At 41.6% G+C, this 26,040-nt stretch overlaps 1 protein-coding gene across 2 annotated transcripts in view; it reads left to right on the top strand.

Moving 5' to 3' along the window:
* The window catches only part of DGKI (diacylglycerol kinase iota), a 452,274-nt gene extending 428,647 nt beyond the window's left edge, over positions 1-23,627 (top strand). For both annotated transcript variants that reach the window (XM_061198082.1, XM_061198081.1), the window contains 5 exons: positions 254-291; positions 3,819-3,939; positions 17,348-17,384; positions 19,058-19,157; positions 23,234-23,627. In XM_061198082.1, the coding sequence (XP_061054065.1) occupies positions 254-291; positions 3,819-3,939; positions 17,348-17,384; positions 19,058-19,157; positions 23,234-23,350 (413 nt within the window). In that variant the 3' untranslated portion in view covers positions 23,351-23,627. The remainder of the gene's footprint in view (positions 1-253; positions 292-3,818; positions 3,940-17,347; positions 17,385-19,057; positions 19,158-23,233) is intronic.
* The last annotated feature ends 2,413 nt before the right edge of the window (positions 23,628-26,040 follow it).

Genomic DNA, 26,040 nt, shown 5'->3' with positions numbered 1-26,040 from the left:
TCATGTTCTCTTTACTGTACCTGTGCTGGAGGGGGCTCAGGCTCTAGAATGATGTATGAGATGAGTGCCCAGGTAGAGAAGGGCTAAAGGGAAGGCCTTAGTCTGTTCCCAGATTCACCCTCTGGCATGCTTCTCCTCCCCTGGTTCCTGCCCCAAATGTAGACTGTGTCTCCAAAATAAGGATCCAGCCCTTTATAATATTTTAATGAGAGGGTCTTCTACTAATGGGACATCTCTCTTTTGTCTTCCACAGCAATTTTGCAGGCAGTAATAGCTGGTGATCTTATGAAGGTAAGATATCTTCCTACCAGAACTTTTGGTGATTCTTTAAGAACTTTAAATCAACATCATTTCTCACCAAATTTTCATGATCCCGTATATCGTATCTCATCCCCCTGGTACTAGCTGGTTAGAAGGAGGAAGGATGCTCTTTTTGAGGACTGAGAAGAGAGGATGAGAGGGGTCTTCACAGCATCTCTACATCTCCTAATAGCAAAGGGTCTGTGCAAAGGCATTGTGCTATTTGCCTTGACTAGATACAACCGACGCATGTCCCCAGGAGGCAGTGCTCACGGTGCTCGGAATTCCTCCTCTCTGAAATTTGAAGTTTAAAGATTTCTTTTTAGATAGGTCTTTAAATGAATGCATCTGTAGGAATAACCTGGACAATACCCAGAAATACATTCTCTAGGCAAGAGCCTACATCTTGCGACATTATTACGGTTTTGAACTTTGGGGATCACAGTGAATCAGAAGAAGATACTCTGATCCGCCTCGAATATTTTGATTTGTGCTCATGTTTTCTGGCGAGTTTAGAGGGAAGGAGGTGGTCACTGCTTGCCTCTAGAGTGAATGTGAATTCCGAAGTCAGACTGCGTGGGTTCAGATCTTGGCTCTGCCATTCACTGTATATGTGACTTTGTGTAATTACCTAATTCTCTCTGTGCCTCAGTTTCTTCATCTGTAAAATGGAATCACATTGCCCCTCTCTTTGCTTTATTGTGAGGATTGAATGTAAAATTCATGTAAAGCTCTTAAGACTGTTCCTATTACATAGAAGGGACTCTAAAAAGATAGCTGTTTTATTAATAGAGTGTTAATCTGTGTTTCTTTAGTAGCTAAACATAGTGGGGAGGCAAGTATTTGTTATAAAATATAATATAATCTATGAATACCCTAAAAGCTGTATTTGGCCCCAAGTTATTTTCAGGCATCAGGACTGCCCATATATCCCTGTATAACCCACACTGGCATTGATCTGTAATACCGACAACTGCCCCTGGGCAGAGACTCTGCCTTACTCGTGGAGTATGGCGCCATTGCATATTGAGAAACCAGAAGCCTTAAAAGAAAGCTGAGAAGCACTGCCCTTGTATACAAGTTCTTCTGAAGCACATCTGTTGAATAAACTGCAAAATCTCTGTGCTACATTTTCAACAGGTTACTAGCAGAAGACAAATGGTGAGAAGGTTGCCAGCATCTTGATAAACTGCCGTCTTTAGACACATAGTCCTGGGAATGGTGCCTGTGCCACTGTCCAGATCATAGTGTTACTAGGAATTGTGACCCACAAGAGGAAAGTGCTCTCTAAGCAGTGTGGGTGCCTATGCGTTCAGTGCCATTTCCCAGCAGTGGATTAAACCAATACTATCGTATACTCCCTGCAGGGACTTATAGTGGATTCTGTGGGAAAGAGAGGCGTGAGTTAAGACCTGATTCCTGCCCTTGCAGAGCTTCTAAACCAGAAAATTTTGCAAACTGTTGTACATTTGAAACCTTTTCATTTTATTTTGTATATACTTTTAGTCTAGGCAACAGATTTTCCAGGTCCCTGGGTGTATTACCACACTTTTTTTTTTGGTACTTAGTAGAGAATTATTTGAGAGATGGGAAATCAGTATATTCAGCTGGTTGTCTTATTTCATTCTCTGTTGTAATTATTTCCTAAATGACAAGAAATGACTTAACACCTTATTTACTGAGAGGTAAAATATAAAGGCTTAGGGTTTTGCTCTTTCATTCTTTTTTCTTTTCCTTGCCAAGTACTTTTTACCCCTTTTCTTTTTTCTTCTCTATCTTCTTTCATTTTTCTATCCCATGTAGAAAGTACAATAAATATTAAATATTAAACTGTGTGTGTGTGTGTGTGCGTGTAAGGGATGGAGAGCGATAGAGGGAGAGAGAGAGAGGTTGGGTGGGGAGCGGGGGGTGACAGTGCACCAGTGAGCCGAGAACAGAAGACCCAGGATCATCCCAGTGTGAAGGTTGTCATGAGTGGCTCCTATACACTGGGCTGCATAAAATGCCCGTGGACTAACTTAACATTCACAGTGTCTATAAACACCACAGAAAGGCAGAAGCAGGGCAGCTGATGGATTGGGTCTCTGCTATTCTGTTGAGCCCAAATCCTCTGTGGATCTGCCCACAAAGAATGGAAGTGTCATTGTGAGACAAGACAGTTGAACAGAACAGGATTCTCTTAGATTTTTGTGGAAGACAATTAGCTACTTCTTCCTGTTCCTTTGCTTCACAGTTTAGGCATGAAAACCCCATATATTCCTTACTTCCATTCAACGACTCCTTTTTGATCAATTTCCCAGGAAGTCTTTCCTGACTTTTTTCCATCCCCTACTAGTGCCCTGTGCTACCCCCCTCATGTTCTTCTCCGTCTCTGTGCAATTCTTTACACATCTGTCTCCCCCACGGACGGCAAGGTCTTGGAGGACAGTGGCCGAGTTGTACTCATCTTTGTTTCATTGGCATCTGGCACATGGCGGTTCTATGATTTTATTTGAGTGAACGTGTGAACTGTGAGTTTACTCTCTTTAACCTTGTGAGTTGTTTGATTTTTTATAATGCTGTGCCATCTAACTTCTTGGTGGAAGACACATTCCTTTTGCCTATATCCTTCTGAGTTATTTGATTCTTATTTATCCTAAAACTACCTTTTAGAAGCTCCAGAAAGGCTCTTGTTCTGATATACTGCAGTTTAGAGAACGGAGATCCAGTTACACTTTCTATAATGTTCAGTATTTCACAAACTTAGACTGTGTCCTCATTTAGCCACCTAATTCCCAGGCTGCAATATCTGATTTTTCCAGGCTGTTCTCATGTTTGAAGTCTTTTAGGTTTCTACTACTACATTCTCTGAACCCTTCTGGTTCTTATCCCATGGATCATCTCAAGCCTTGTTGGGTATATGTTGGACAGTCAACAGAAGGCATGCAGGCTGGGCTGCAGATCTGGATGAAGGAAGGAGACATACATGGGTGTGCGTGTGTCTGCCGTGTGCATATGCGTTGTGAGCGCATGCTGGAAAATGGGAAGGAGCTTCTGTACTCGGTAGCTAGGCTCATTAGAGATTGGAGAAAAAACTAAAGGACGGGGAAGGAGCTTAGCTACCAGACATCAAGCTATTCCTGCCTATAGACTTAATTGTTCTTTCACTCAAGAGAATGCTGAGCCAACATAGGGAATCTTTTATTCTCCTCTCCACCCTTTACTCCCTTGAGACAGAGACCAGTGCCCAGAAAAGTTGAAGACAAAAAACAGAAAAGGAACAAGTAATTTAGCATGTTTCCATTTCCTTAGGCTGTTCAGTACCCATATACCCTCTCTGGAGTTAGCTGAGACACTGGCCATCTATTTGAGTGATAACACAACCCAGGAATGGTTACTTCATCTCTTTGACTTTTCTCTGTGTCCTCTGAGGATGGAGACATTTGTGGTTTGTTACATTAGTTTTATTTTATCACCGGTTAGCTGTTTCCCTTGTTCTGGACTGTGCCTGAGCTGCTTTTCCTATGTCTCTTTTTCAGCTAATAGAAAGCTATAAAAATGGAGGCAGCCTGCTAATTCAGGGACCAGACCACTGTTCACTCCTTCACTACGCAGCTAAAACCGGCAATGGGGAGATTGTGAAATATATCCTTGACCACGGTGAGTAGGCACAGCGAACCAAGAATCATTTATCTATGAAATAGACCGAGTTTTCTAAGTTGACTTTCATCCAGGCTGTCCTCAGAATGGTGGAAATATTCTCCAACTTTAACTGACTCTCCTTATTTGAGGGAGCTGGGATTCCAGATCCCTTACACACGTAGGTCATCTTAACCAAGCCATTAACAGAAATAATTTTCATATCAAGGCCTTTGCAGGGTATTTGGGGGCTGATTAATTAAAAACTAGAAGACAAACCAAATGTGGCCTTGGCATAGCATGCTAATTTACTGTTTTGGGAAGAGCTTTTATGTTTTGGGAAGCTAACTAGTTGGGACCAGGTACCTAATCCATATTTATAGCTGATCATTCTGAGGAGTAATGAGCATATTTTTTATCCATCTTTGTAGTCCCCCCCCCCTTTTTTTTTTCTGTTTGAGTCTCATTCATCTTTTCAACTCCAGTCACACTTTATTCTCTTTGAAAACATCTGGTACTCTCGTGTCCTCTGTGGCCAGCCATGTTCACCTCCTGGACGGTGTCCTAACTGGGTTTGTAATTTGGTGTTACATCATGTACTTCAGCATGTACCTCTGATAGCCCTTTAGAGGCACAAACACATGAGAGGAATATCAAATGTTGACCATACTTTCAGCTTCCCACGTTTATAGTGTTTCTAGGACTGAAAAATAGGAAAGAAGGGGGAAACATCTCCCTGGCTTGGCTGTTTTTGAGGGGTCTCTAGCTCTGCTAGATACAGGTACCCAGAGATCATCCCAAACTCCCAATTGATCCCTCCCCTGCCCTTCCCCCTTTGGTAACCATAAGTTTGTTTTCTATGTCTGATTCACATTCCGTTTTATTCCTCTTTTTATGCAATTCAAACATGTCTTATTCCATTCATTCATTCATCAAATATTTGTAGAGTACGTCACAGGAACTACCTGTTATAGACCAGCACACACACGAAAACAAAATACAGTCACTGTTATCAAGCAATTGCAGGCTAAAAAAATATATAAGCATATGCATCATTAAATTTAAAGCAGTTGTATGTAGATGCCTTAAGTCCTATTGTAAAGCCACAAATAGATAACATAGCTACCATTTCTCAAGCACAGGTTATATGCCATGTGCTTATACTGGGCACATCCTATCATTTAATCTTTACAAGGACCTTGTAAGGTAAGTATTAGACTGTCAGTCACATTAGACTCACCTTGCTTTGTCTTCAGTACCTTCTCACCGTGGAGAGTTTGCTTGAACCCTTGGCCTGAATTACGGCGGAAAGAGTGGTTTAGGAAGAGGAAAGGGAGTTAAAGTAGGATGGTCGTCATTAGAGGCTTTCTTTTCCCCTGGTAGGCTAGGTTGGATAATCCCAAGCCTGTCCGCCTGGGGAAAGCCTAGATATATTTCCGGTGCTGTGTCTGGGGTGTGCATATTCTGCCTCCTACTCCCCTGACCATTCTGCCCCCAGCAATTAAAGCATTCCTCTTTAGGCAAGACTTGCGAAAAGCATTGGTGGCGTCAATTCTGCTTGCCTCTCCCACCCCCCGCCCCCAACAACACACATCATAGGTGTTTTCTCTTTGTTATAGTGACTCTTCCAAAAGCTTGTGACAGGCAGAACCAAATATTAGAACCCAGCCCCATAGACAGTGCATTGCGATGGTCCAGCCACCGCAGGGGGTCTTCCAGGTCCCAACGGAGAGGGGTAAGGGACTGAATAGCACCGCAAGTATGGGGTCAGAAGGACCAAGACAACTGATGGTTGCTAGGCACTTTATTTAGAATTTACTGAATCTTATATAGACAGAAGAGGAACTTATTATTAGACAATAATCCCATGGAATTGCTTATCGTCTCAGTTCAGTCACTACCACGGATGTCAACAAGTTTACAACAACTATCCTTGAACATTATCTTCCCGTAACCAGGCTCACACACAGCCCCCAGCCATAGGGAACAACCAGGACTCTCAGTTCCCTGAGGTCTCCTGGCTTGAGATAGCTTTGCTAATCTCTTTTACTTTCCTCAGGCCTGGGAAAAAGAGTGTATTCCAAGGTAAGGGCTTTGCTTTTTGTGAGAGACATACTGTCTCCTCCAGGAGTTACCTCCGGCTAAGACTGCATGCTTCCCACAGTGCATAAAGGTCACAAAGCTTCCATGGTTATTTTTCTCTTAACAGAAAAGATCTCAGGATTTCCACTGTACAGAGTTCAGGTGAACTTTAGATATATGCTGTCACTTTGTTTGCCTCTAGCTCAGGTTCAAGTACTCCTGGTGGCTGTCGTCTTGATCATTCTCAACCCTTCCCTCCTAGTTTGCCCTTTACCTGATGAGATTGTCTGCCCGCATACCCACATACCACTGTTACTCAGCACCCACATAGCACTCTAGAGTTAGGTGAGACACTGGCTGTCTATCTGAGTGATGAGGCAACTTCGGAATTCTCTCTCCTCCCCTCTCTCCCTCTCCTGAAGAACAAGCATTCCCTTCTCTGGTTCTGCGATCCGCTCTGCATCAGTGATCCGCTGGTATCTCACTTGGTCTTACCTATGAGGCTGCAGGGAGCTGCCATTTTGACCGAGTCTGTATTTAAGATGGACTCTCACATGTTCGGGGCTCTCAGCTGAGATGGTTGGGACACCTGAGCCTTTCTCTACACCTGGACCTTCATCCCAGGCTTCTGCATAGCATGATGGTCCTCGGGTTCCTGGAGGGTGAGGATGGAAGCTTCCAGACATTCTGAGGCCAGGCTGGGGAAGTCTGCCTCATCTCTGTGGCATTCTGCCAGCTAAAACAAGTCACAGAGCCAGCCCCAACTCAAGGGGTGGGGTAATAGACCCCTCTACTTTATAATTAATGGCCGTATTTAATCTACCCCCCCCCTTACTCTGTCTTCTTCAGTTGAAAATGATGACCCTCCCTTCTCAATATCCTGAACTACTGACTCACTTGGAATTCCCTGGAGCTCTGCTTTTATATTTTCCTTTGGTTCAGGGTCCTAAGCCAAGGCTGCAAGATTTAGCAAATAAAAATATAAGACAACAATAACTTTTTTTTTTTTTAAAGCATTAAGTATGTCCCATGCAATATTTGGGACATAATTACACTAAAAACAAATCCAAAAATCCTCTTCTCAGCTGGGTCTCCCCAGGGACTTGAATGATGAGGCCTGAGATGATATTGCTCTAACACCATGGATTTTCACACACCCCCCAACTTCTCTTTCTACTCCCTTAAGACGGTCTTTAAAAGCCCCTGTAACTCAAGCTCATAAGACTTGGAGTTTCTAACCTCAGCCATAGATCAGTACACACACACTTTTTCTGGCATGAAATCCAGCTGGCAAATCTCTTAGTGCTCTGATCAAAGCCTGACATTCCAATACTAAACTAGTTTCTTTTCGATCCCAGGTGTCTTCTGCAAAGAGTGAATAATGTGATACAGCTCTCTGTGTCAAAACTGAAGGACACAAGGAATTTGTTAGTAACTTGGGGTAGGGGGAAGCTTATTTTTCTAATTTTTTTGGTTAGCTTTTGTAAATTAGTTGGTTTAATATTTATACTAATGAGAAAACACTTGAGATTTTTGTAATCACCTCAACTTCACTCACAGGCAAACAGTTCTCATGGTCACTGTGTCTGCCTCACCAGGGTCTCCAATTGGCCAGTAGATACATGGGGGGAAAGACTGCAGATCATGAAGCAAAATCCATCTCTTCTGTTTGAAAATAAAATCTTACTATGATCTACATTCCAAGGATCACTGTATATTGATGGGTGGCAATTTTTTACCTTTTAGTACTACAGTCAAATAATAGAAACTGAATTGCAGTTGATTTTTACTAAAATTAGTATTTATCAACCTGATAGGCATGGTCAATTTCATTCTTAACATCAACCTCATTATCTCTAGTTATTCAGGAACATGGATGTAAAATCATTTGACGTTGTCAGCCTAATTCTCCATGTTCCTTAAGAGCTAAGCACTTTGGCTCAACCATTTCTGTTGTCATTTGTTTTAATATCTTTAGTTGCTGATATAATTTTATAAAACTGTACATTTAGAATTGGAAAGTATCTTTGCAGAACTATTCATCTCATTTCAATTACAGAAACTCTTTTAAATTATCATGTTCTTGAAGTCGGGGACACGTACACAGAAAACATGACCCTTTCTCTGTAATCATCTTCTTAATGTGATCTCTGCTCAGTGAATAGTCTTGCCTAATTTAATAATGATGATGACTCTGAAATTCCCCTGATCTGATGGAAAATATCCTTTGCGAAGATGCCTCTGTGAGGCTGGCATTCGGGGATTTCTACCAGACTGGCATCGTTGTTTGTAAATTAGCATTAGGTTTGCAGAGTGGGTGGGTCTGATCAGTTTGAAATCATGTAAATAAAAAAATAAATGAATACAACTTTTCCACTGTGCCAAAGATCAAGAGATGCCCCTCCTAATAATCTCAGTTGCTGCAAACCTCTTGAAGTTTTCGTTTTTTACATTTTATGTCTTCTTATTATATAAATCCTAAAAACTGTTCAAAGATCTGCCTGTAAAGATGCCTTTAATGACAAGGGTCCTAAGAAATCAGTCGGCCTTTTTCAAGGCTCATGACTGATACGGCTTGATTGCTTTCTGCGTCCTTACTCCAGGGAGCCCCTCTCTCCCCTCTGCTTTGCCCTCTCCTTCACCGTTTATTGACGCTGAGTAGTGGGGTCCACAATCAGGACGCCGCCCTCTGAACGGGAGTCGTGAGAGATTAGTCATTCTCCCAGACGCCACATTCAGCAACGAAGTTCTCTTCTCAGAGCTCTTTGAAATCCAGGCTGAGGGGCTGGGGGGCACGGGACCTGTGGTTGTTTCTGAAAAGCCACAGGAGGCTTGAATTTTTCTCTTCCCGCATCTTCTTTGGGACTTCTTCTCTCAAATACACGACATGCTGCTTTCCTTTATGAAAAACTGGAATTTGGGCATTGGGAGGGTTGAAAAGAGAACGGAGGAGGGAGAGAGCTTAAGAATTCCACAGGGACGGGGCGGAGAGAGGAGGATGTGGGAGGGATTCCAGCTGAGAGACCCCCGCCCCACCCCCCCCCGGCGGTTCCTGCTTTTCAACTCCTTTCAGCCATACTTTTGCCCACTCCCTCCTCCCTAGTGTTACCCCTCCGAGATACTTTTATGGTGTTTTAGTCTTTTACACCCCCCCCCCACCCAGGCACATTTTGCTCTTTTGTTTTTATTCTCCCAGCTCCCACCCCTCTGCCCCCTACTGTGTTTCCTGATAGAAATCTCACTCATGCATTTCCTTTCTGATTTCAATGGCTTATTTTGTCTTCCCTCTTTTTCTGCCTTCAGTCTTTCTTTTCTTTTTTTCACCCCCCCTTTTTCTGCCTCTGGTCCCCGAGAGAAACGACCACCATCCTGCTGGGACAGGATGATGGTGCTGTTAAGAGTTCCCAGTGCCAGCTCTCCCCACATCTGTGCAGCTTTTGTCCTGGGGCAGAGGAGGATTTGGAATGGTCTGCTGGCAGCGTCAGGGAGACTAATGGGAAATGAGGTCCAGAGAGAGAGAGAGGCCACGGGGAGTTGGTAGGAATAGCAAAGGGGATTTGGATGCCTCGGTGTGGGAAGCAAATTAAAGGATGCATGTGACAAAAGACACATCATATATAATACAAGTGCAGTATCGATGATAAAATTGCATCAGTTCAGTGGAAGAACCTATGGGATGAGCACTGACTGGGCAGCAAACTTGAAATTTGGAAGGTTTGACTACTTACCACGCTGCTCACTTTTTCATGTTGGGAGGTTTGTGAAGTTTCGCTTCTTTTCGAAGCAAGAAAAGCTTCCCTGGCCTTCACCAGGGAATACTGATGTGTATTCCCCACAATGTATTTTTCTTTCCCTTATTTTTCAGACCATTTCTCATATAGCATAGCTTTTTTTGAATCCGTGTTCCATTTATGGATCTCTCTCTGAGAAAAACTATATTGGCCAGGGCCCAAGTGGATTTTTAAATGTTTCATTCATTCATTCATTCATTCAAAAATTCTGTCCCATGCACTTTTTTTTTTTTTTAATTTTTATTTATTTTTGGCTGCATTGGGTCTTCGTTGCTGCGTGCGGTCTTTCTCTAGTTGTGGAGAATGGTGGCTGCTCTTTGTTGCAGTGCGTGGGCTTCTCATTGCAGTGGCTTCTCTTGTTGCGGAGCACGGGCTCTAGGCACGCGGGCTTCAGTAGTTGTGGCTCGCGGGCTCTAGAGCACAGGCTCAGTAGTTGTGGCGCACAGGCTTAGTTTCTCCGTGGCATGTGGGATCTTCCCAGACCAGGGATCGAACCTGTGTCCCCTGCATTGGCAGGCGGATTCTTATCCACTGCGCCACCAGGGAAGCCCAGTCCCATGCACTTTTGAAGAAAAATGTTATAGTAATAATCAGTGCTCATCTTTACTGTTCTGAATGCTTTACATGTATTCATACATTTAATTCTTACAACAATCCTACAAGGTAAGTTCTCTTATCTCTATTTGACGGGTGGTAAAAACTGAAGGGTAGTAAAGTTAGGTGACTTGCCAAAACTCATCCATAATATGCGATTGGTTTCTGCCTTCCATATTCCTAAAGCCCAGCGAGGGAAATGAAACATGGATAAACAACCACAGCACAGGGTAGTTTGAAATGAGTATCATATGCAGCGTTCTAGTGGCAACTGGTACAGGGCTGCAGAAGGGCAATGATCATCTTATGAAAATTTCATGGAGAAATTTGTACCCATAACCCCTCAGTAGAGATTCAACAGTCATCTTCTGGTGCAGGTTAGCTATGGAATGGAGTGTGGATATTTTAGTAAATCCTGGGAGGGACAGAGAGCCAAGACTTCCCTTTATATTCAGGGAACAATTGGGAATTCTCTGCTGACAATTTAATGGCAATTCCTTCAAACTCCTTAGGGGAAATGCATGGTATCCACAATCAGGATATATGTATTCATGAAATACAAACCAAGCCCAAACCCAAATGTTCCCCATTGGTATATACTGAAGGAATTCCATCGTCTTTATGTTTTCTCTTTCTCCTGTTCTCTCCCTTATGAGTGAGGCTAAAATTAACTTTTCCAAAAACCATAGTTGCTATTTTTTCACATGTATTTTTCTTTCAAGGGAAAATTTTTATGGTCTTTGTTGATTGTTTTTATTTCTCTGGCTATGCCTCCACCTCCAAATCTGACACCAGTGCTACTATCCCACACAGTACACTATTAGACAGCATGCTGTACTAGTAAGAGTAGCTCCCTATAGGTCACTGAAGACACAAATAGGGAGGGAAACCACAGCTTTGTCTCAGGCTGCACCTGGCAGTCACTCCTCCTCTCCTTTTCTCTTCTGCAGCCCCTTCTTGCTATCCGTTAATTAAGTCCATCTTTCCAGAGCTGTTCCTGAAACCTTTAACTGAAGTTTCTTTGGATATTAAGAGCAAAAAGGATCTTGTTTTAGTATCAGCAGCTCTTTTTCTCGTCTCTGTCAGCTGCAGAGGATTAAAGGGGGAGGGGGAGACAATAAACAGCTCCAGGCGTGCCTGACTCGCAGATTAGATGACCAGCTCTGGAATCCTTCTGGGTTGGCTTCATTTATAGTGATTCTTGTCAGAAAATTGAGGAACAAGCTTCTTTCTCTTCCTTGTCCCACTTTCAGAGTGTCAAATCCTTGCCATTTTAGCACAGATTAAACTGCTTCAGCATCCTCTCACTGCATGGAGGCGTGGACCCCAGAGTCCATGGACCCACTGTGGGTGCAGCTCTGAGAGCGCCAAGTGACAGTGCTGAGGAAAGGAGGAACTGAGACAACGCCCCTGTTGCCTAAAAATTTGTGCAGTTGTTACCAAACACACGTTCGTGTGTGCCCGACGCACAGTGAGGCCAAACAAACCGAAACATTGGAGTTTGGAGAAGAGAAAGGCTTATTGCAGGGCCAAGCAAGGAGAACAGGTGGCTCGTGCCCCAAATCCCTGGACTCTTCAAAGGGTTTCAGCAAAGTATTTTTAAAGGCAAGGCAAGGGAGGGGCATTACAGGGTATGGGATCAGCTTATGCACAATTCTCTGATTGGTTGATGGTGAGGTAACAGGGCAGTGTCCCAGGGGTTAACATTATCAATCCTTAGGTGCCAGTAGGTCTGGGGGCTCATGATCAACAAGTAGTTAACTTTTTCTATTTGGTGGTGGTTTTAGCATCTGTAAAACAACTCAGGAAGTGTGCATCAGATACTATTGTCTAGGTACTCCAGAGAGGAGTTACAGCAGAGGACATGGGAGGAGGGATCTGTCCCGGGAAGGTCCTGCTCAGTTACACAATTATCAGTAACAATGGGAACAGACACTGGTGAGGCCGGGCTGCTGGTGTTCATGGAATTCCTTTCAAAATGAATGACTTTGCTGAAGGCGCTTTCTAAAAGGACCATTGGGCACTGTAAGCCTTCTTGCTCCTGACCTTGTGGAGGATGCCTCATCAGCGATTGAATAGGCCTGGAGGACTGGTTCTCAGGACACAGAATTGGAGTCAACACTTACTTCAAATGTAAGTGGGAGCCAAGGTGCCCTTTTATATCTCCTTCCCTCATTGATATTCCAGTATCTTGACTTAGTGTAACCTGCTGTGTTATGTCAGAGAGTAGGACACTTAATTATACCTAAACTTTAGGCATTGCATGCAGTGTCCCAGCTACTGTTTTAAGCACATTTTTTTGTATTAACTTATGAAACCTCATAACAAACCTGCGAGATAAATATTATTATTAACCCTGATTTACATGTGTGACAATCAAGGGGCTGAGAAATAAAATGAACCTGCCCAAGATCTAGTGAGTGGAAGATACAGCTGGGATTTGAAACCAAGGAGGTTCAGCTCCAGACCCTCACTCTTAATCACTGTGCTGGACTGCTTGGCACTTCAGGGGGTACAGGGCGGGGAGGGGGTGGATTATCATTAATGTTTCCTTAGAATCACAGGACTGAGGAACAAAAATGAATGAACTGAATCCTCATTGAACCTGTAAAATAGGGAACATGGTAGAAGGATATGAAAAATAATCCAAGTATTCTTACATTTAAAAGATGTAGAATAATTTATTTAAGGAGATAAGGCATACATTTGAAAAGCAAATACATAGTACAAGGGTAGACTCCAATAAGTGTTATGGGAGTTCTTCTGTTGATTGATTCCTTCTGTCAAAGAGAAGACAGGCTGATTCCATGTGTTAAAGGTGGCCTTTTCAGAGGACCTTGTCACAGACTGGTCTTTAAAGAATGTGTAAGACTTAGGTGTGTGGGTAGAAAATCCCTCTCTGGGTAGCAAGAGTGGAGAGAGCAAGCTCTCAGAGCTGGGAGAGCCTGAGAAATATTTGGGTGATTGTGCAGCTACCAGTTTAGCTTATGCAAAAAAAATGGAGCCTTGAGAACAAATTGAGGAAGGGTAGTTCCAAGTGAAAGACTGTGAACTTCAGTGTTGAAATACCTGGGGAGACACAGGACATATGATGAATTTAAAACCTGGAAATCTGTATGTTGCAAGATCTTTTTTATGTTTTCTTCGTAACAGTCCTGCATGCTAATATGTTCCTGACAGAGACCTTTTAGGAAGCTTATTTGTCAAATAGTACAAGTAGGAGCAACAAATAGGACAGACATTGCAAGAGAAGATTCACCCAGCCTTGATGACTGGTAGATGGGAAAGAGAGGAGGTGAAGTTGGTGATTTAGCTCCTGGATGACCAGGAGGATTGTGAAAGTCCCCTTTCTCCTTGACCAATGACTTTTTTTTTTTAATTGAAGTATAGTTGATTTACAATATTGTGTTAGTTTTAGGTATACAGCACAGTGATTCAGATATATATCTGTATATCTATATATATGTTCTTTTTCAATATTACAAAATATTGAGTAGAGTTCCTTGTGCTATACAGTAGGTCCTTGTTGGTTATCTCTTTTACATATAGTAGTATATATATGTTAATACCAAACTCCTAATTTATCCCTCCCTGCCCCCTTTCCCCTTTGGTAACCATAAGTTTGTTTTCTATGTCTGTGGGTCTATTTCTGTTTTGTAAATAAGTTCATTTGCATCTTTTTTTTTTTTTTAGATTCCATGTATAAGCGATATCATATGATGTTTGTCTTTCTCTGTCTGACTTACTTCACTTAGTGTAATAATCTCTACATCCATTCATGTTGCTGCAAATGACATTTCATTTTTTATTTTTGATGTATTTCATTTTTTTTTTTTTGATGTTCAGTACACAGAACATTTTCTTTTTCTTTTTTCTCTTTATTTTTTATTAAAGTTTAGTTGATTTACAACTTTGTGCTAGTTTCAGGTGTACAGCAAAGTGATTCAGTTATACATACATATATATACGTATATTCTTTTTCAGATTTTTTTTCCATATAGGTTATTACAAAATACTGAGTGTAGTTCCCTGTGCTATACAGTAGGTCCTTGTTGTTTACCTATTTTATATACAGTAGCATGTATAGGTTACTCCCAAATTCCTAATTTATCCCTTCCATCCCCATTCCCCTTTGGTAACCATAAGCTTGTTTTCTATATCTGTGAGTCTGTTTCTGTTTTATAAATAAGTTCATTTGTATCTTTTTTTTTAGATTACACATATAAGTGATATCATATGATATTTGTCTTTCTCTGTCTTTCACTTAATCGCTAGGTCCATCCATGTTGCTGCAAATGGCATTATTTCATCCTTTTGTATGGCTGAGTAGTATTCCATTGTATATATGTACCATATCTTCCTTATCCATTCATCTGTTGATGGACATTTAGGTTGCTTCCATGTCTTGGTTATTGTAAATAGTACAATATTGGGGTGCATGTATTTTTTCAAATTACGGTTTTCTCTGGATACATGCCCAGGAGTGGGGTTGCAGGATCACATGGTAGCTCTATTTTTAGTTTTTTAAGGAACCTCCATACTGTTCTCCACAGTGGCTGTACCAATTTACATTCCCACTAACAGTGCCAGAGGGTTCCCTTTACTCCACACCCTCTTCAGCATTTGTTATTTGTAGACTTTTTAATGATGGCCATTCTGACTGGTGTGAGGTGATATCTCACTGTAGTTTTGATTTGCATTTTTCTAATAATTAGCAATGTTGAGCATTTTTTCATGTGCTTCTTGGCCATTTGTATGTTGTCTTTGGAGAAATGTATGTTTATATCTTCTGCCCATTTTTTGATTGGGTTGTTTTTTGATATTGAGCTGTATGAGTTATTTGTATATTTTGGAAATTAATCCCCTGTCAGTCGCATTGTTTGCAAATATTTTCTCCCATTCTGGAGGTTGTCTTTTCATTTTGTTTATGGTTTCCTTTGCTGTGCAAAAGCTTTTAAGTTTAATTAGGTCCCATTTGTTTTTGTTTTTATTTTTATTTCCATTACTCGAGGAGATAGATCCAAAAAGATATTGCTGTAATTTATGTCAAAGAGTGTTCTGCCTATGTTTCCCTTTAGGAGTTTTATAGTATCTGTTCTTACATTTAGGTCTTTGATCCATTTTGAGTTTATTTTTGTATATGGTTATTAAGAGAATGTTCTAATTTCAAGCTTTTACATGTAGCTGTCCAATTTTCCCAGCACCTCTTATTGAAGAGACTGTCTTTTCTCCATTGTATATTCTTGCCTCCTTTGTCTTAGATTAATTGACCATAGGTGCATGGGTTTATTTCTGGGCTTTCTATCCTGTGCCTTTGATCTATATGTCTGTTTTCGTGCCAGTACCAAACTGTTTTGATTACTGTAGCTTGGTAGTATAGTCTGAAGTCAGGGAGCCTGATTCCTCCAGCTCTGTTCTTCTTTCTCAAGATTGCTTTGGCTATTCGGGGTCTTTTTTACTTCCATACAAACTGCAAAATTTTTGTTCTAGTTCTGTGAAAAATGCCATTGGTAATTTGATAGGGATTGCATTGAATCTGTAGATTGCCTTGGGTAGTATAGTCATTTTAACAATATTGATTCTTCCAATCCAAGAACACGGTGTATCTTTCCATCTGTTTCTGTCATCATCTTCAGTTTCTTTCATCAGTGTCTGACCACTGACTTTCATAGTTAGGGAAGATGAGGTTAGGACTTTCTTTCTTCTAATTATGTAGTAAGTAAGTAGTTACATAAATAAATGCTCAATGATAATGATATCTGCCCATATGGAGAGCAAATCACCAGGATCATACTTCTAAAGTTTACAGTGCTCAATACCTAGAGCTGTGTTTGACCCTTCCAAACACATTTATTCATTAATTCAACCAAACATTTAAGCCTCTGCTTGGCACCAGGCTCCATGCCAGTCACCAAGGAAGGACACGGTGGACCAGACATTGGCCACAACTTCAAGGGGTTTTTCCAGAGTCTAGTTGTGGAGAGAGACAAGTCAGCAGGTGATTTTAACATGGCTTGACAAGTGTCATGATTGGTAAGGTGATCATATATACCTACTTGTCAGGGATAGTCTCAATTTGGATGATTAATTATTATTACCCCCCCCCCCATTTTAGGAAATAGGGTTAGTACACAAAGTGAGGTAACACAAAGGCATGACATTTAATGCAGTATTAGGAGTGGGGAGATAGAGGGCTTTGTGGAGAAAATGTGTGTCAGCTGATACCTGCAGGTAAGGAATTGTGTGAAGGGTTGGGGGGAAAGGTGAACATTCCAAGCAGTGTTTGCAGGTTGAATGAATAAATTAGTGAACAAATGAGAAATTGTGAATGTGCAAGCACAGAACATTTTAATTCCTGATGAAGCATCTATAATCATTTGATGTTTATATATAACATTTCTTCCAGATTTTGGAAGGGAAATCTCATGAAAAATAGAATTTTACCCCATTTCTAAAATAAAGAGATTGGACTGGATAATATCTTGATTTAGTGTAATTTGCTGGGTTATGTCAGAGAAAGGGACACTTAATAATACAGTCTCTCATAGCTTTCATGCTATACTACATAAGATTACATCCCAAACAAACAACCTGCTGCTGGAGAATGAAAAACGGTCTTTAAAGTCCATCTGATTCTCCCTTTCCCCCCTAGGTAGCCACTTAATTATTTTTCGTTTATTCTATTCTTCAACTTGTTTGAAAGCTTCTTGAAGGCAGAGGCCATATCATTCTTTTTTATCTCCCATTCTGTACATATTGCCTGGTGATGATTGAGAGATTGATGAGGGGGAGGTAGAGGGATCCTTTCTCTTTTGGAGGGGAGGTGATCTTATTATCCCTGTCACCAAATACTCTTTCTTATTCAGCTTCCCAAGGCATTTTAATTCTGTGACTATAATTTTTTGTTAATGGTTAGTTTTTGAACTTATTTTTGATGGACATCTTGCTTTCCTCTTCTTTAGGACCTTCTGAGTTATTGGATATGGCAGACAGTGAAACGTGAGTGTTGCCTTACATTATGTGGTCTAGATTATCTTCTTGAGAACATATCTAGGAAAAGAATGCAGCCTCTAGGGCATACAATTGATAATTGTAATGATGTCAGTGATGAAAAGTGTCTACTTTCAGTTGTATTTATAACTGTGCAGGGCTAATCTTCTAAGTCAAAGATTACACAATAAAAATAGATGGCACCTGTCATGATGATTGCCCATGTAGCTGTTGCTGGTCATCATTTAGAACTTCCTTCAAGTGAGGTACTTCTGCTTTGATGCACCTTGAACTACAGAGAAGTCTAAATTAATGCACTTACCTCTTAATTACCCATCACATTTACTCTTCCTCAACTGAGGTTTATAAGAAAACTAAGCCCTAATGCCCTAAGGCATCCTTTTTGTATAGTGAAACAATTTCTCTGTGCTGAGTCTAGAATGGGACAAGTTATACAACCACTGGAGGACCAAGAACATAGTACCTCCAACCATTTCCATGTTTTGTGCTTCAGAAGAGAAACCCTGGTTGAGAAAGTCACCAGCTCTGTGGATGGTTGCCAGACTGATAATGTTTGTTTTCAACTTTCTCATTCCCAGGCAGCAAAATAGCTACTATTCCCCAAATAGAAACAAAGAAAGGCTAAGCATTTAACCCTGGAAGCCATGTTGAGCCGCTAAAGAACTTCAGTGAAATTTGAAAAGGGATAAAGAATGGGCGGGGTGGAGTGTGGGGAGGGGCTAAGGAGAGATGGAGGAGGACAAGTAGGAAGGATTTAACCATGAGTTACAGACAAGGGAGAAACTGTCCATTGCTAAGTAGAGTTTGTCCACGTACCACAAATCCCATTGGCAAGGTTATCACTCACCCCAGTTTGCCTCTCTAAGGACTGCATTCGATTTTCCATAAACACTTTGGCATTAAGTGCCTTTTCAATTTCAGACCCAGAATGGGAATGTCCTCCTCCCTGTACTGCCTGTGGGGGTGGGGGAAATAGCCACTTTGCCTTGGCTGTTCCCCATACTCACGGCTGACCTGCTGCCCAGTGGGCCAGCTCTGGTTGCAGAACCCTCCCAGAGTCTTACTATCCCTCCCAGGTATCTTCTGGGGCTGTCCCCCTCCTGCCACCTGCCACTCACCAGGAATCAGCAGGTGGGGCAGAGTGGGTATCTCCTGGGTCTTTGAAGTTGAGTTCCCAGGAGATACTCCTCCCAGGGCCAGATGGTCTACCAAGCACTGTGCTGTGGTTCTCCATCGCTGCTCCTGTGTGTGCACCGTCTAGGCTGCTCCTGCTCTGCCCACATGTCTACACAGAGAGAGTGGCTCCACACTGTTCAGACACATCTACACACATCAGTCTATTTCATAGGGCCACTGGGTATTACTTAAATCAGACAGTAGTCACTTAAAACAAAATCACTCAGCCTACTTGACCAGCCAACACTGTTTGAAAAAGAGGCTGGAGTCAGATATTAGGGTTAGTCGATGACTAACTCAAGGCACTTTTAGAACCCCCTCACCCACCTCCCCTGGCCATGCCCTGCAGCCATGGTCTCACCCACAGATAGGGAAAGCGGCCGAGGGGCACAGAACATCAGCAGCAGGGGCACTTCCCTCCCTGCTGCCTCTACCCTCCTCCCACTCCTGCCTCCAACCCTTTTCTCATTTCATCTTTGATTTAGGGGTGAGACCGCACTGCACAAGGCAGCTTGCCAGCGGAACCGGGCTGTGTGCCAGCTTCTGGTGGACGCAGGAGCATCTCTGAGAAAAACGGACTCCAAGGTAACTTGATGAGTGAGTGCAAGCATCCTCCCACGGGGCAAGATCTCTGGCACCATTGCCTTCACTTGTGCCCGTAGCGAAGGCATCCTTTCTGTACTTATGGAAGCGCCTGGGGCTTTGGAAAAAGGAGGGAAAAATGAAGTGTTTCATTTAGAGAAACTGCAGTTTAAATGTATAAGCACAAAGGGAGGGTGTGTGCTTGCCTAAGGGACTTATAGACCTCTGAACGCGTTGACCTTTGGACTTTGGGCTTCTCCTTCTGCTGACTGCCAGCAGCCAAGTGTGGAGAGGGTGAGGTGCAAAGCACTAGGAGAAGGGTCGGGACCAGGTGCAAAAGATATTGGCCTGGCTACCGAGAAGCCCCTTTGGAATTGCTCCTTCAGCTACTTAATCCAGAATAGCTTAAAACCCATGATTTATGTGGCCCCATATATGGGTGCCAAAGTGATGACCAATCACTCCCAGGATGGGAGATCAGGCTGCACCATGAATTGTTCCGGTTTACAGAGAGCACCCAAGGAAAGGGTTAAAGCTGGAGTAAAGGAGGAGCTGAAGCTTAGTGCTGTTGACCGAGAACTGCAGCCCATGGGAAAGAGATGGGCAGAGAGAAGAGTTCATACAGAAGATCAACCCCATAGAGGAGTTCTCTATGATGATCCGAGGTCATGATCATGGTCAGCTCTGCGAGTTTTAAAGCACCCTGGGTAGGCTCCAAGAAGGGACAAGCCACTTAACTGTAGAAGGTTACAGAGAAGAATTTTAATATATAGATGAGGATTTCATTAAGTGGGTACTAAATAACCTAAGTTTGGGGTCAGTGAATGCAGCCAAGAAACATAGACAAATTACTTAGAAGCCTACTGATGACTTCAGCCCCATTAGATTCATTTAAGTGATGAGCACCTACTTATATGCAGTCTTCACCCTGGGGTCTCCTCCAACTGCAGTGTACATTGTGACATAACTTTCTCTCTGATGTGGACCTTTCTTTTCCTTTCTGAGCCAGTTCTGAGCCAGGTGCATCGCTTGATTCTCCACTTTCCTTGCGACCCACCAGATCCTTGCTCTCTGACTGAGGTCCCTGGCTGCCTTAATTCTGTTAGCACTAGGCTATCAAATTCGTTAAGCTGGGTCCTGGTTTCTAGCTGGTCTGTTACCTATCTGGTTAGCTAATTGGGTGTAGGATTCCAAATGGCAGATAATTATTCACTGTGATATTCTTCCCGGATGATATTTGCACTTAGGTGCTTTGATGTGTAACCTGATTGAGAAACACAACCCATGGAGGTAGGACCAGCTGAGGCCATGATCCGAGGTGGACTTGGCCTTCCTTGCTGGGGCCGCTCAGACACCGCAGGGCCATTGCCTGTTTACCACACAGAGACTGGTCTCAACTCAGGTGATAAAAGAGAAGGGAGGAGCAAGATGAAATAGAGGGACGAATAAAAGACTGGCCAGGAAACCCGGCCCCACAGCAGATGGCTCTTTTTTAATCTAAGTAAGTTTCTGAATCAAATAAATGGGCTCAATGTTCCTTGAGATTCCTTTCTATTTTGTGTTACATATGTATGTGCTCTTTTCAAAATGCAAAAAATTTTATTACTTTTATTATAAATGTAGTGCATTCTCACATAGAAAACTCTAGCAATGCAAAAAAAATTTTTTTAAGTAAAAATTACTAGAAATCCCACAATCTAGACCTATATACCATTAAAACTTTAATGATTTCTCCCCACATGTGGGTATGTCTACTTTTCTCATTTTCTTCAAGTAGGTAAAGTCATACTGTACATGCTACTGTATAACCTTTCACCCAACATTTTGTTTTATAGATCTTACCTTATGAAGTAATAGAGCTTCATCCTTTTCAGGGATCCTATAATTTTTCCATTCCGTAATTTTTTGCTAGGTGAAAGCTGAATATGATAATTATGACTGGTTCTTCTTCTGGAAATTTTTGAAGAGAAGCAATATTTTGAGAATTTCTCTTAATAGGGAATGGCTCCTTAAAAATCAACTCAGAGGCCCACCCCAGTCCATCTCTCTGAATATTTGGAAATTGGGAATCCCAACCTCATTAACACTGAAGACAAGATAATCTACAAATACTGTAACCAAGTTGAATAAAATTATTATAGGAACTTGAAGCTATGGTTAAATATTAAATCCCAACTAAATAAGTAAAATTTTAGAAAGAAAGAGTCTAGAGCCATTGTTACTTCCCTTCTATCTTCTACTCCATATCCCCTTGTAGGCTACTAGGATCAGACTTGAGTTTGATACCATCCATTGCAATAGATGAGATGGAGGCTGAGAAGTGTTTGATAATTTTTGTAATGCTTGTGTGCATTTTAATACGTGGAGCAATTACTTTGGTGCAATGATCATGCCTCTACCCTTTCCTTAGAACTCAATATCATTTTGTACATATATACACTGGAATATTACTCAGCCATAAAAAAGTACGAAATAATGCCATTTGCAGCAACACGGATTGACCTAGAGATTGTCATACTGAGTGAAGTAAGTCAGACACAGAAAGACAAATATCATATGATATCGTTTATATGTGGAATCTATTAAAATGGTACAAATGAACCTATTTACAAAACAGAAATAGAGTCACAGATGTAAAAAACAAACTTACGGTTACCAAGGAGAAAAGGGAGGGATAAATTGGGAGATTGGGATTGACATACACACACTACTATGTATAACATAGATAACTAATCAGGACCTACTGTATAGCACAGGGAATTCTACTCAGTACTCTGTAGTAACCTGTATGGGAATAGAATCTAAAAAAGAGTGGATATATGTATACGTATAACCGATTCACTTTGTTGTACAGCAGAAACTAACACATTGTAAATCAACTATACTCCAATAAAAATTAATTTTAAAAAACTTAATATCATTTTAAAATAGATATTGAACAAAAATTAGAAGCGTCAAGGAGTGTTAAGTAATGTCTGTAAACATTCAAAAGAATGGAGACCTTTCCTCCTTTGCTGAACTGCTGACTGCTGTTCATTGGCCTCATTTCAAAAATATTGTGTGTGTATAAATATACATATAACATAATAGACTGCAAAAAGTTATACAATCATTTAAAATGATGCAGAAGAACATTTCATGACGTAGAAAGGTTTGATATATTATGAAGTGCAAAAGCACATTACCTAACAAACAGTATATAAACAATGTATGGTTTTATTTTCATAAAAATAATTATGTGTAGAGCTATAGAAAAAAAGATAAAATAGTTACTCTATGGAAGGTTAACAGCAGTTATCTTAGTATAGTGGAATTACTGGTGATTTTTATTTTCTTATGCTTTTCTACTTTCCCAAGATTTTTTTTTTTTTCTGGTACTTTTTTTTTTTAAAACATCTTTATTGGAGTATAATTGCTTTACAATGGTGTGTTAGTTTCTGCTTTATAAGAAAGTGAATCAGCTATACATATACAGATATCCCCATATCTCATCCCTCTTGCTTTAATCAACACCCATCACTTTTATTGTCAGAAATTAACTTACTTTTTGGAGAGATAAGACAGTTCTAAATTGGGGAGAACCTAACTGAAGACTTTGAAACCAACAAAGAAACCCCTTTAGATTGTTTCTGACCATCCCTTCCTCTTTGTTTCTGCTTGTTACTTCCCAGGGTTTAGTATAACAGAAAGAGTTCCAAACTAGAAATCAGAATGCCCGTTTCCCTGCTTTTCTGTTCAGTGATTTCTGTCCCCCTTCTGGAAAGGATCTGGGTTCCCAAACTCACTGTGCCACGCAGTTCGCTGCTGTGTACCTAGTTAGTCTGTGAGCCGCCGGTTCCTTTGATGGAACCCCGCCTCTGAAAAGTGATCGTCTCTCTTGAACTTGCGGATCTCACATGTTTGATGAGATGCATCTATCAAATAATAGATCTGAAAGTGTCTCATCAATTCTAAAACAGCAAACATGGAAAGATCCTTTTTAGCAAGTCATCTTTGAGTAGCTCTGTTTCTATGATTTTTTTAAAAAAAAATCTTATCCCAAGTGTTTGTGTCTCTTTCCTTTTCACTGTTACGTACAGGGTAAGACACCTCAAGAGAGAGCACAGCAGGCTGGGGACCCGGATTTGGCAGCCTACCTAGAAAGCCGCCAGAACTATAAGATCATTGGCCATGAGGACCTGGAAACTGCTGTTTGACCCTGGTAGACAGGCTGAGAGAATCTGAATGAGCATATCACCTGTGCCCTCCTGGTGATTGGGCAGCTCCCCTGGAAGAAGCTCATGGAATCCATAAATCTGTCTCTCTCCTGCAAGAATCTATCTGAGACCATGCCACCAGTTTTAAGGGCTACCAAGATGTACAACAGAACATGATAGCCCACTGAGGACGAGGCAGGATACCTGGAGATTTGTGGAATACAAATTCCACAAAATTCGATCCTTATTGCTTCCAGCAAGTAGCATGAACTTCTGTGTTCACCTGTATAATTTATTTTAAAGATTCAAGGATGTTTGTATAAATGGCACTGCTCCCTCCGCCCCCTATGCGTTCACCTTTCCCCTGTACCACACAATTCTACTGTAATGACCCATCAATTTAAAAAATATGATATGATCTGTTCTCTTTACATTCAGCCTTTGGAGACCAGAAGACTCTGAAGGTCTTTTCAAACCCTCTGGCTGTCCTGCAAAAATATAACTGTCAGACCGCTTCCATTTCCAAGACTAAATATACCGAGACGACTTAGTGACCTTTTGCATGTCTCCTCTCCCTCCTTAATCCCTTTTCGTTATACAGGAGCTGGGGAGTGCCACAAAGATAATGTCAGCTTGTGTGCAATATCTCTGAGGTGTGGCAAGGTGGCATGGGAGTTGTCTGGGCTCAGAGGTACCTCAGAGAGGGGACCCAGGGGTCAGCCCAGGTGGCAGGGCTGTTGCCGATAGCCACGGAGGACCGGTTCAGCTTGGGCTGTTGGTCCAGCTCCGTACTGCCTACGTGTAGCCATCTTTGCCTTTTGCTGCAATGGAGATGAGCAGTGGATTCAACAAAGGCCCATAGCTGGTTTGCAGAACCTCTCAATTTTAAGTGCTGCTGAAATTGCAGAGCAGAAAACCATGTGTGGGAACTGTGGTTACAGGAAATGGAGCGCTACGACAGCGTTTACTTTTAGGCTTTTTTGACATAATGGAAAGCAGGCTAATCGACTGGAAATAAAACAGCAAAAGCAAAAGTAGCAACATATGTCAAAGTAACTCACTTAAGCAAGAAAACAGTCGCTGGAATGTTGCACAGAGGCTAAAAGATTCAGGTACAGTGGTGAGAGGGGGCCCATTTTAGGTTTTCCTTCTAAGGTTTTGGTTTTCATTACCCCAAGTAAGCCTTGTCCCAAGGACAAAGCCTTGTTTTATGAGTTCCACTGCCAGATTTCCGAGATGCCTGGATCTTTCTGATGGATGCCTCACCTACTATTTGTCAGGTTCCAAGGTCATACCTGATAGCACTATAGCCCCATTTTTCATGTACAGGGTGGTCAAATATATTCTTTTTTCTGTTTCCCCTACCAGAATGTTCTTAGTGCAGACTACTGTGGGAGTCTAGCCAGGAACATCTTGCTGGCAGTAGAATTACAGCTTCTAATCCTGCCACGGATCATTGGTACTTACAGGCACCTCTATTAAGGACTCTATGATAACTAAACTATCAGGAGAAAAAGTCTTCTTTCACTGAAAATATCTACTTGACTTGGGTATAAGGCAAAAGTGAAAGTGGGTGACCTTTTTGCTTTAAACTAAACCGATGTCTTCTGAGCTTTCTTCCATTTAGTTCTTAGACGTAAACAAAGTGTTTCCCTAGTGTTTCTGCATGTAAACATAAATGACTGTCTCTCTACATTTAATTTAAAGCTCCAGTGGTGATGCCTTGCTTATCTGAACCACTTTTGGTCACGTATCATTTTGAAAGTACAAAGATGATATATAAGGTATTAGGTTGGAAAAGCCTCTCAGTGGATGGGGACTAAGTCTGTCCTTAGTTGTTTCCAAATCAAATTGTTGGCATTATTTCCAGCTGTGGGAGAATGGGTTGGTTGTGAGTAATCTATTTCCATACATCAGTCTTAGAAATGGAACTATGTTTTGGGTTTTCTGGTGAGGGCAAAAGGGACTGGAGTAGATTATTTCCAGAAGCTAGGAGAAAAAAAAAGCTCCAGGAGAATTTGATCACTGGGCTTCTGCTGGGAGTTTTCCAGTTGGGGAGACTGTCAAGGAGATGTTGTGATGACAGAAATATAATCCTTATGGCAGACTGGAATCTGGCTTTGAATGGTGCCTTCCATTCCGTAGATTGAGCCAAGCATTTGGCTATGCAGCCAGTTACCAGCTGCCATTGCTGGGATGAAGGACTCTGCTTTCAGCAGCTACCATCTCATGTTTCTCTGTGATGCCTCAAAGCGGCCCAGAGAAAATTGAGGGTACAGGTGGCTATGGGCCAATTCAAATAGCTCCAACTGAAGTCACACGTAAATCCTTGATATGGAAATAGATGAGGTAGTGACTACTGTAGGCGTCCTGGTGCATTTGGAAATTGTTCCAAAGCAGAAAAAGAAAGACAACGTCCTACATTATTGATGGGGAATGACATAGGACCAAGGCAAATATCTCTGAAAAAGCAAACACCCAGAGAACTTAGGTTTTACAAAAAAAAAAAAAAAAAAAGCATGAAAAATGATCAGAACAGTGACCTATTTAATGGCTTCAACACTAAATCTACCTCCTGTAGCTTTTTTAAAAAATTGGCCACTGCATGTGACAGTCCTTGGCTTTAGAAAGAGCAAAGGGCATGTGCTCAGGAGTTTCCAACGCAGCTTAGGGTAGGTAGTAGCCCCTCT

Source organism: Eubalaena glacialis, chromosome 8, assembly GCF_028564815.1.
Source record: "Eubalaena glacialis isolate mEubGla1 chromosome 8, mEubGla1.1.hap2.+ XY, whole genome shotgun sequence".
Classification (NCBI taxonomy): Eukaryota; Metazoa; Chordata; class Mammalia; order Artiodactyla; family Balaenidae; genus Eubalaena; species Eubalaena glacialis.
The sequence above is the reverse complement of the archived record's forward strand: the minus strand, read 5'-3'. Positions and strand labels throughout refer to the sequence as shown.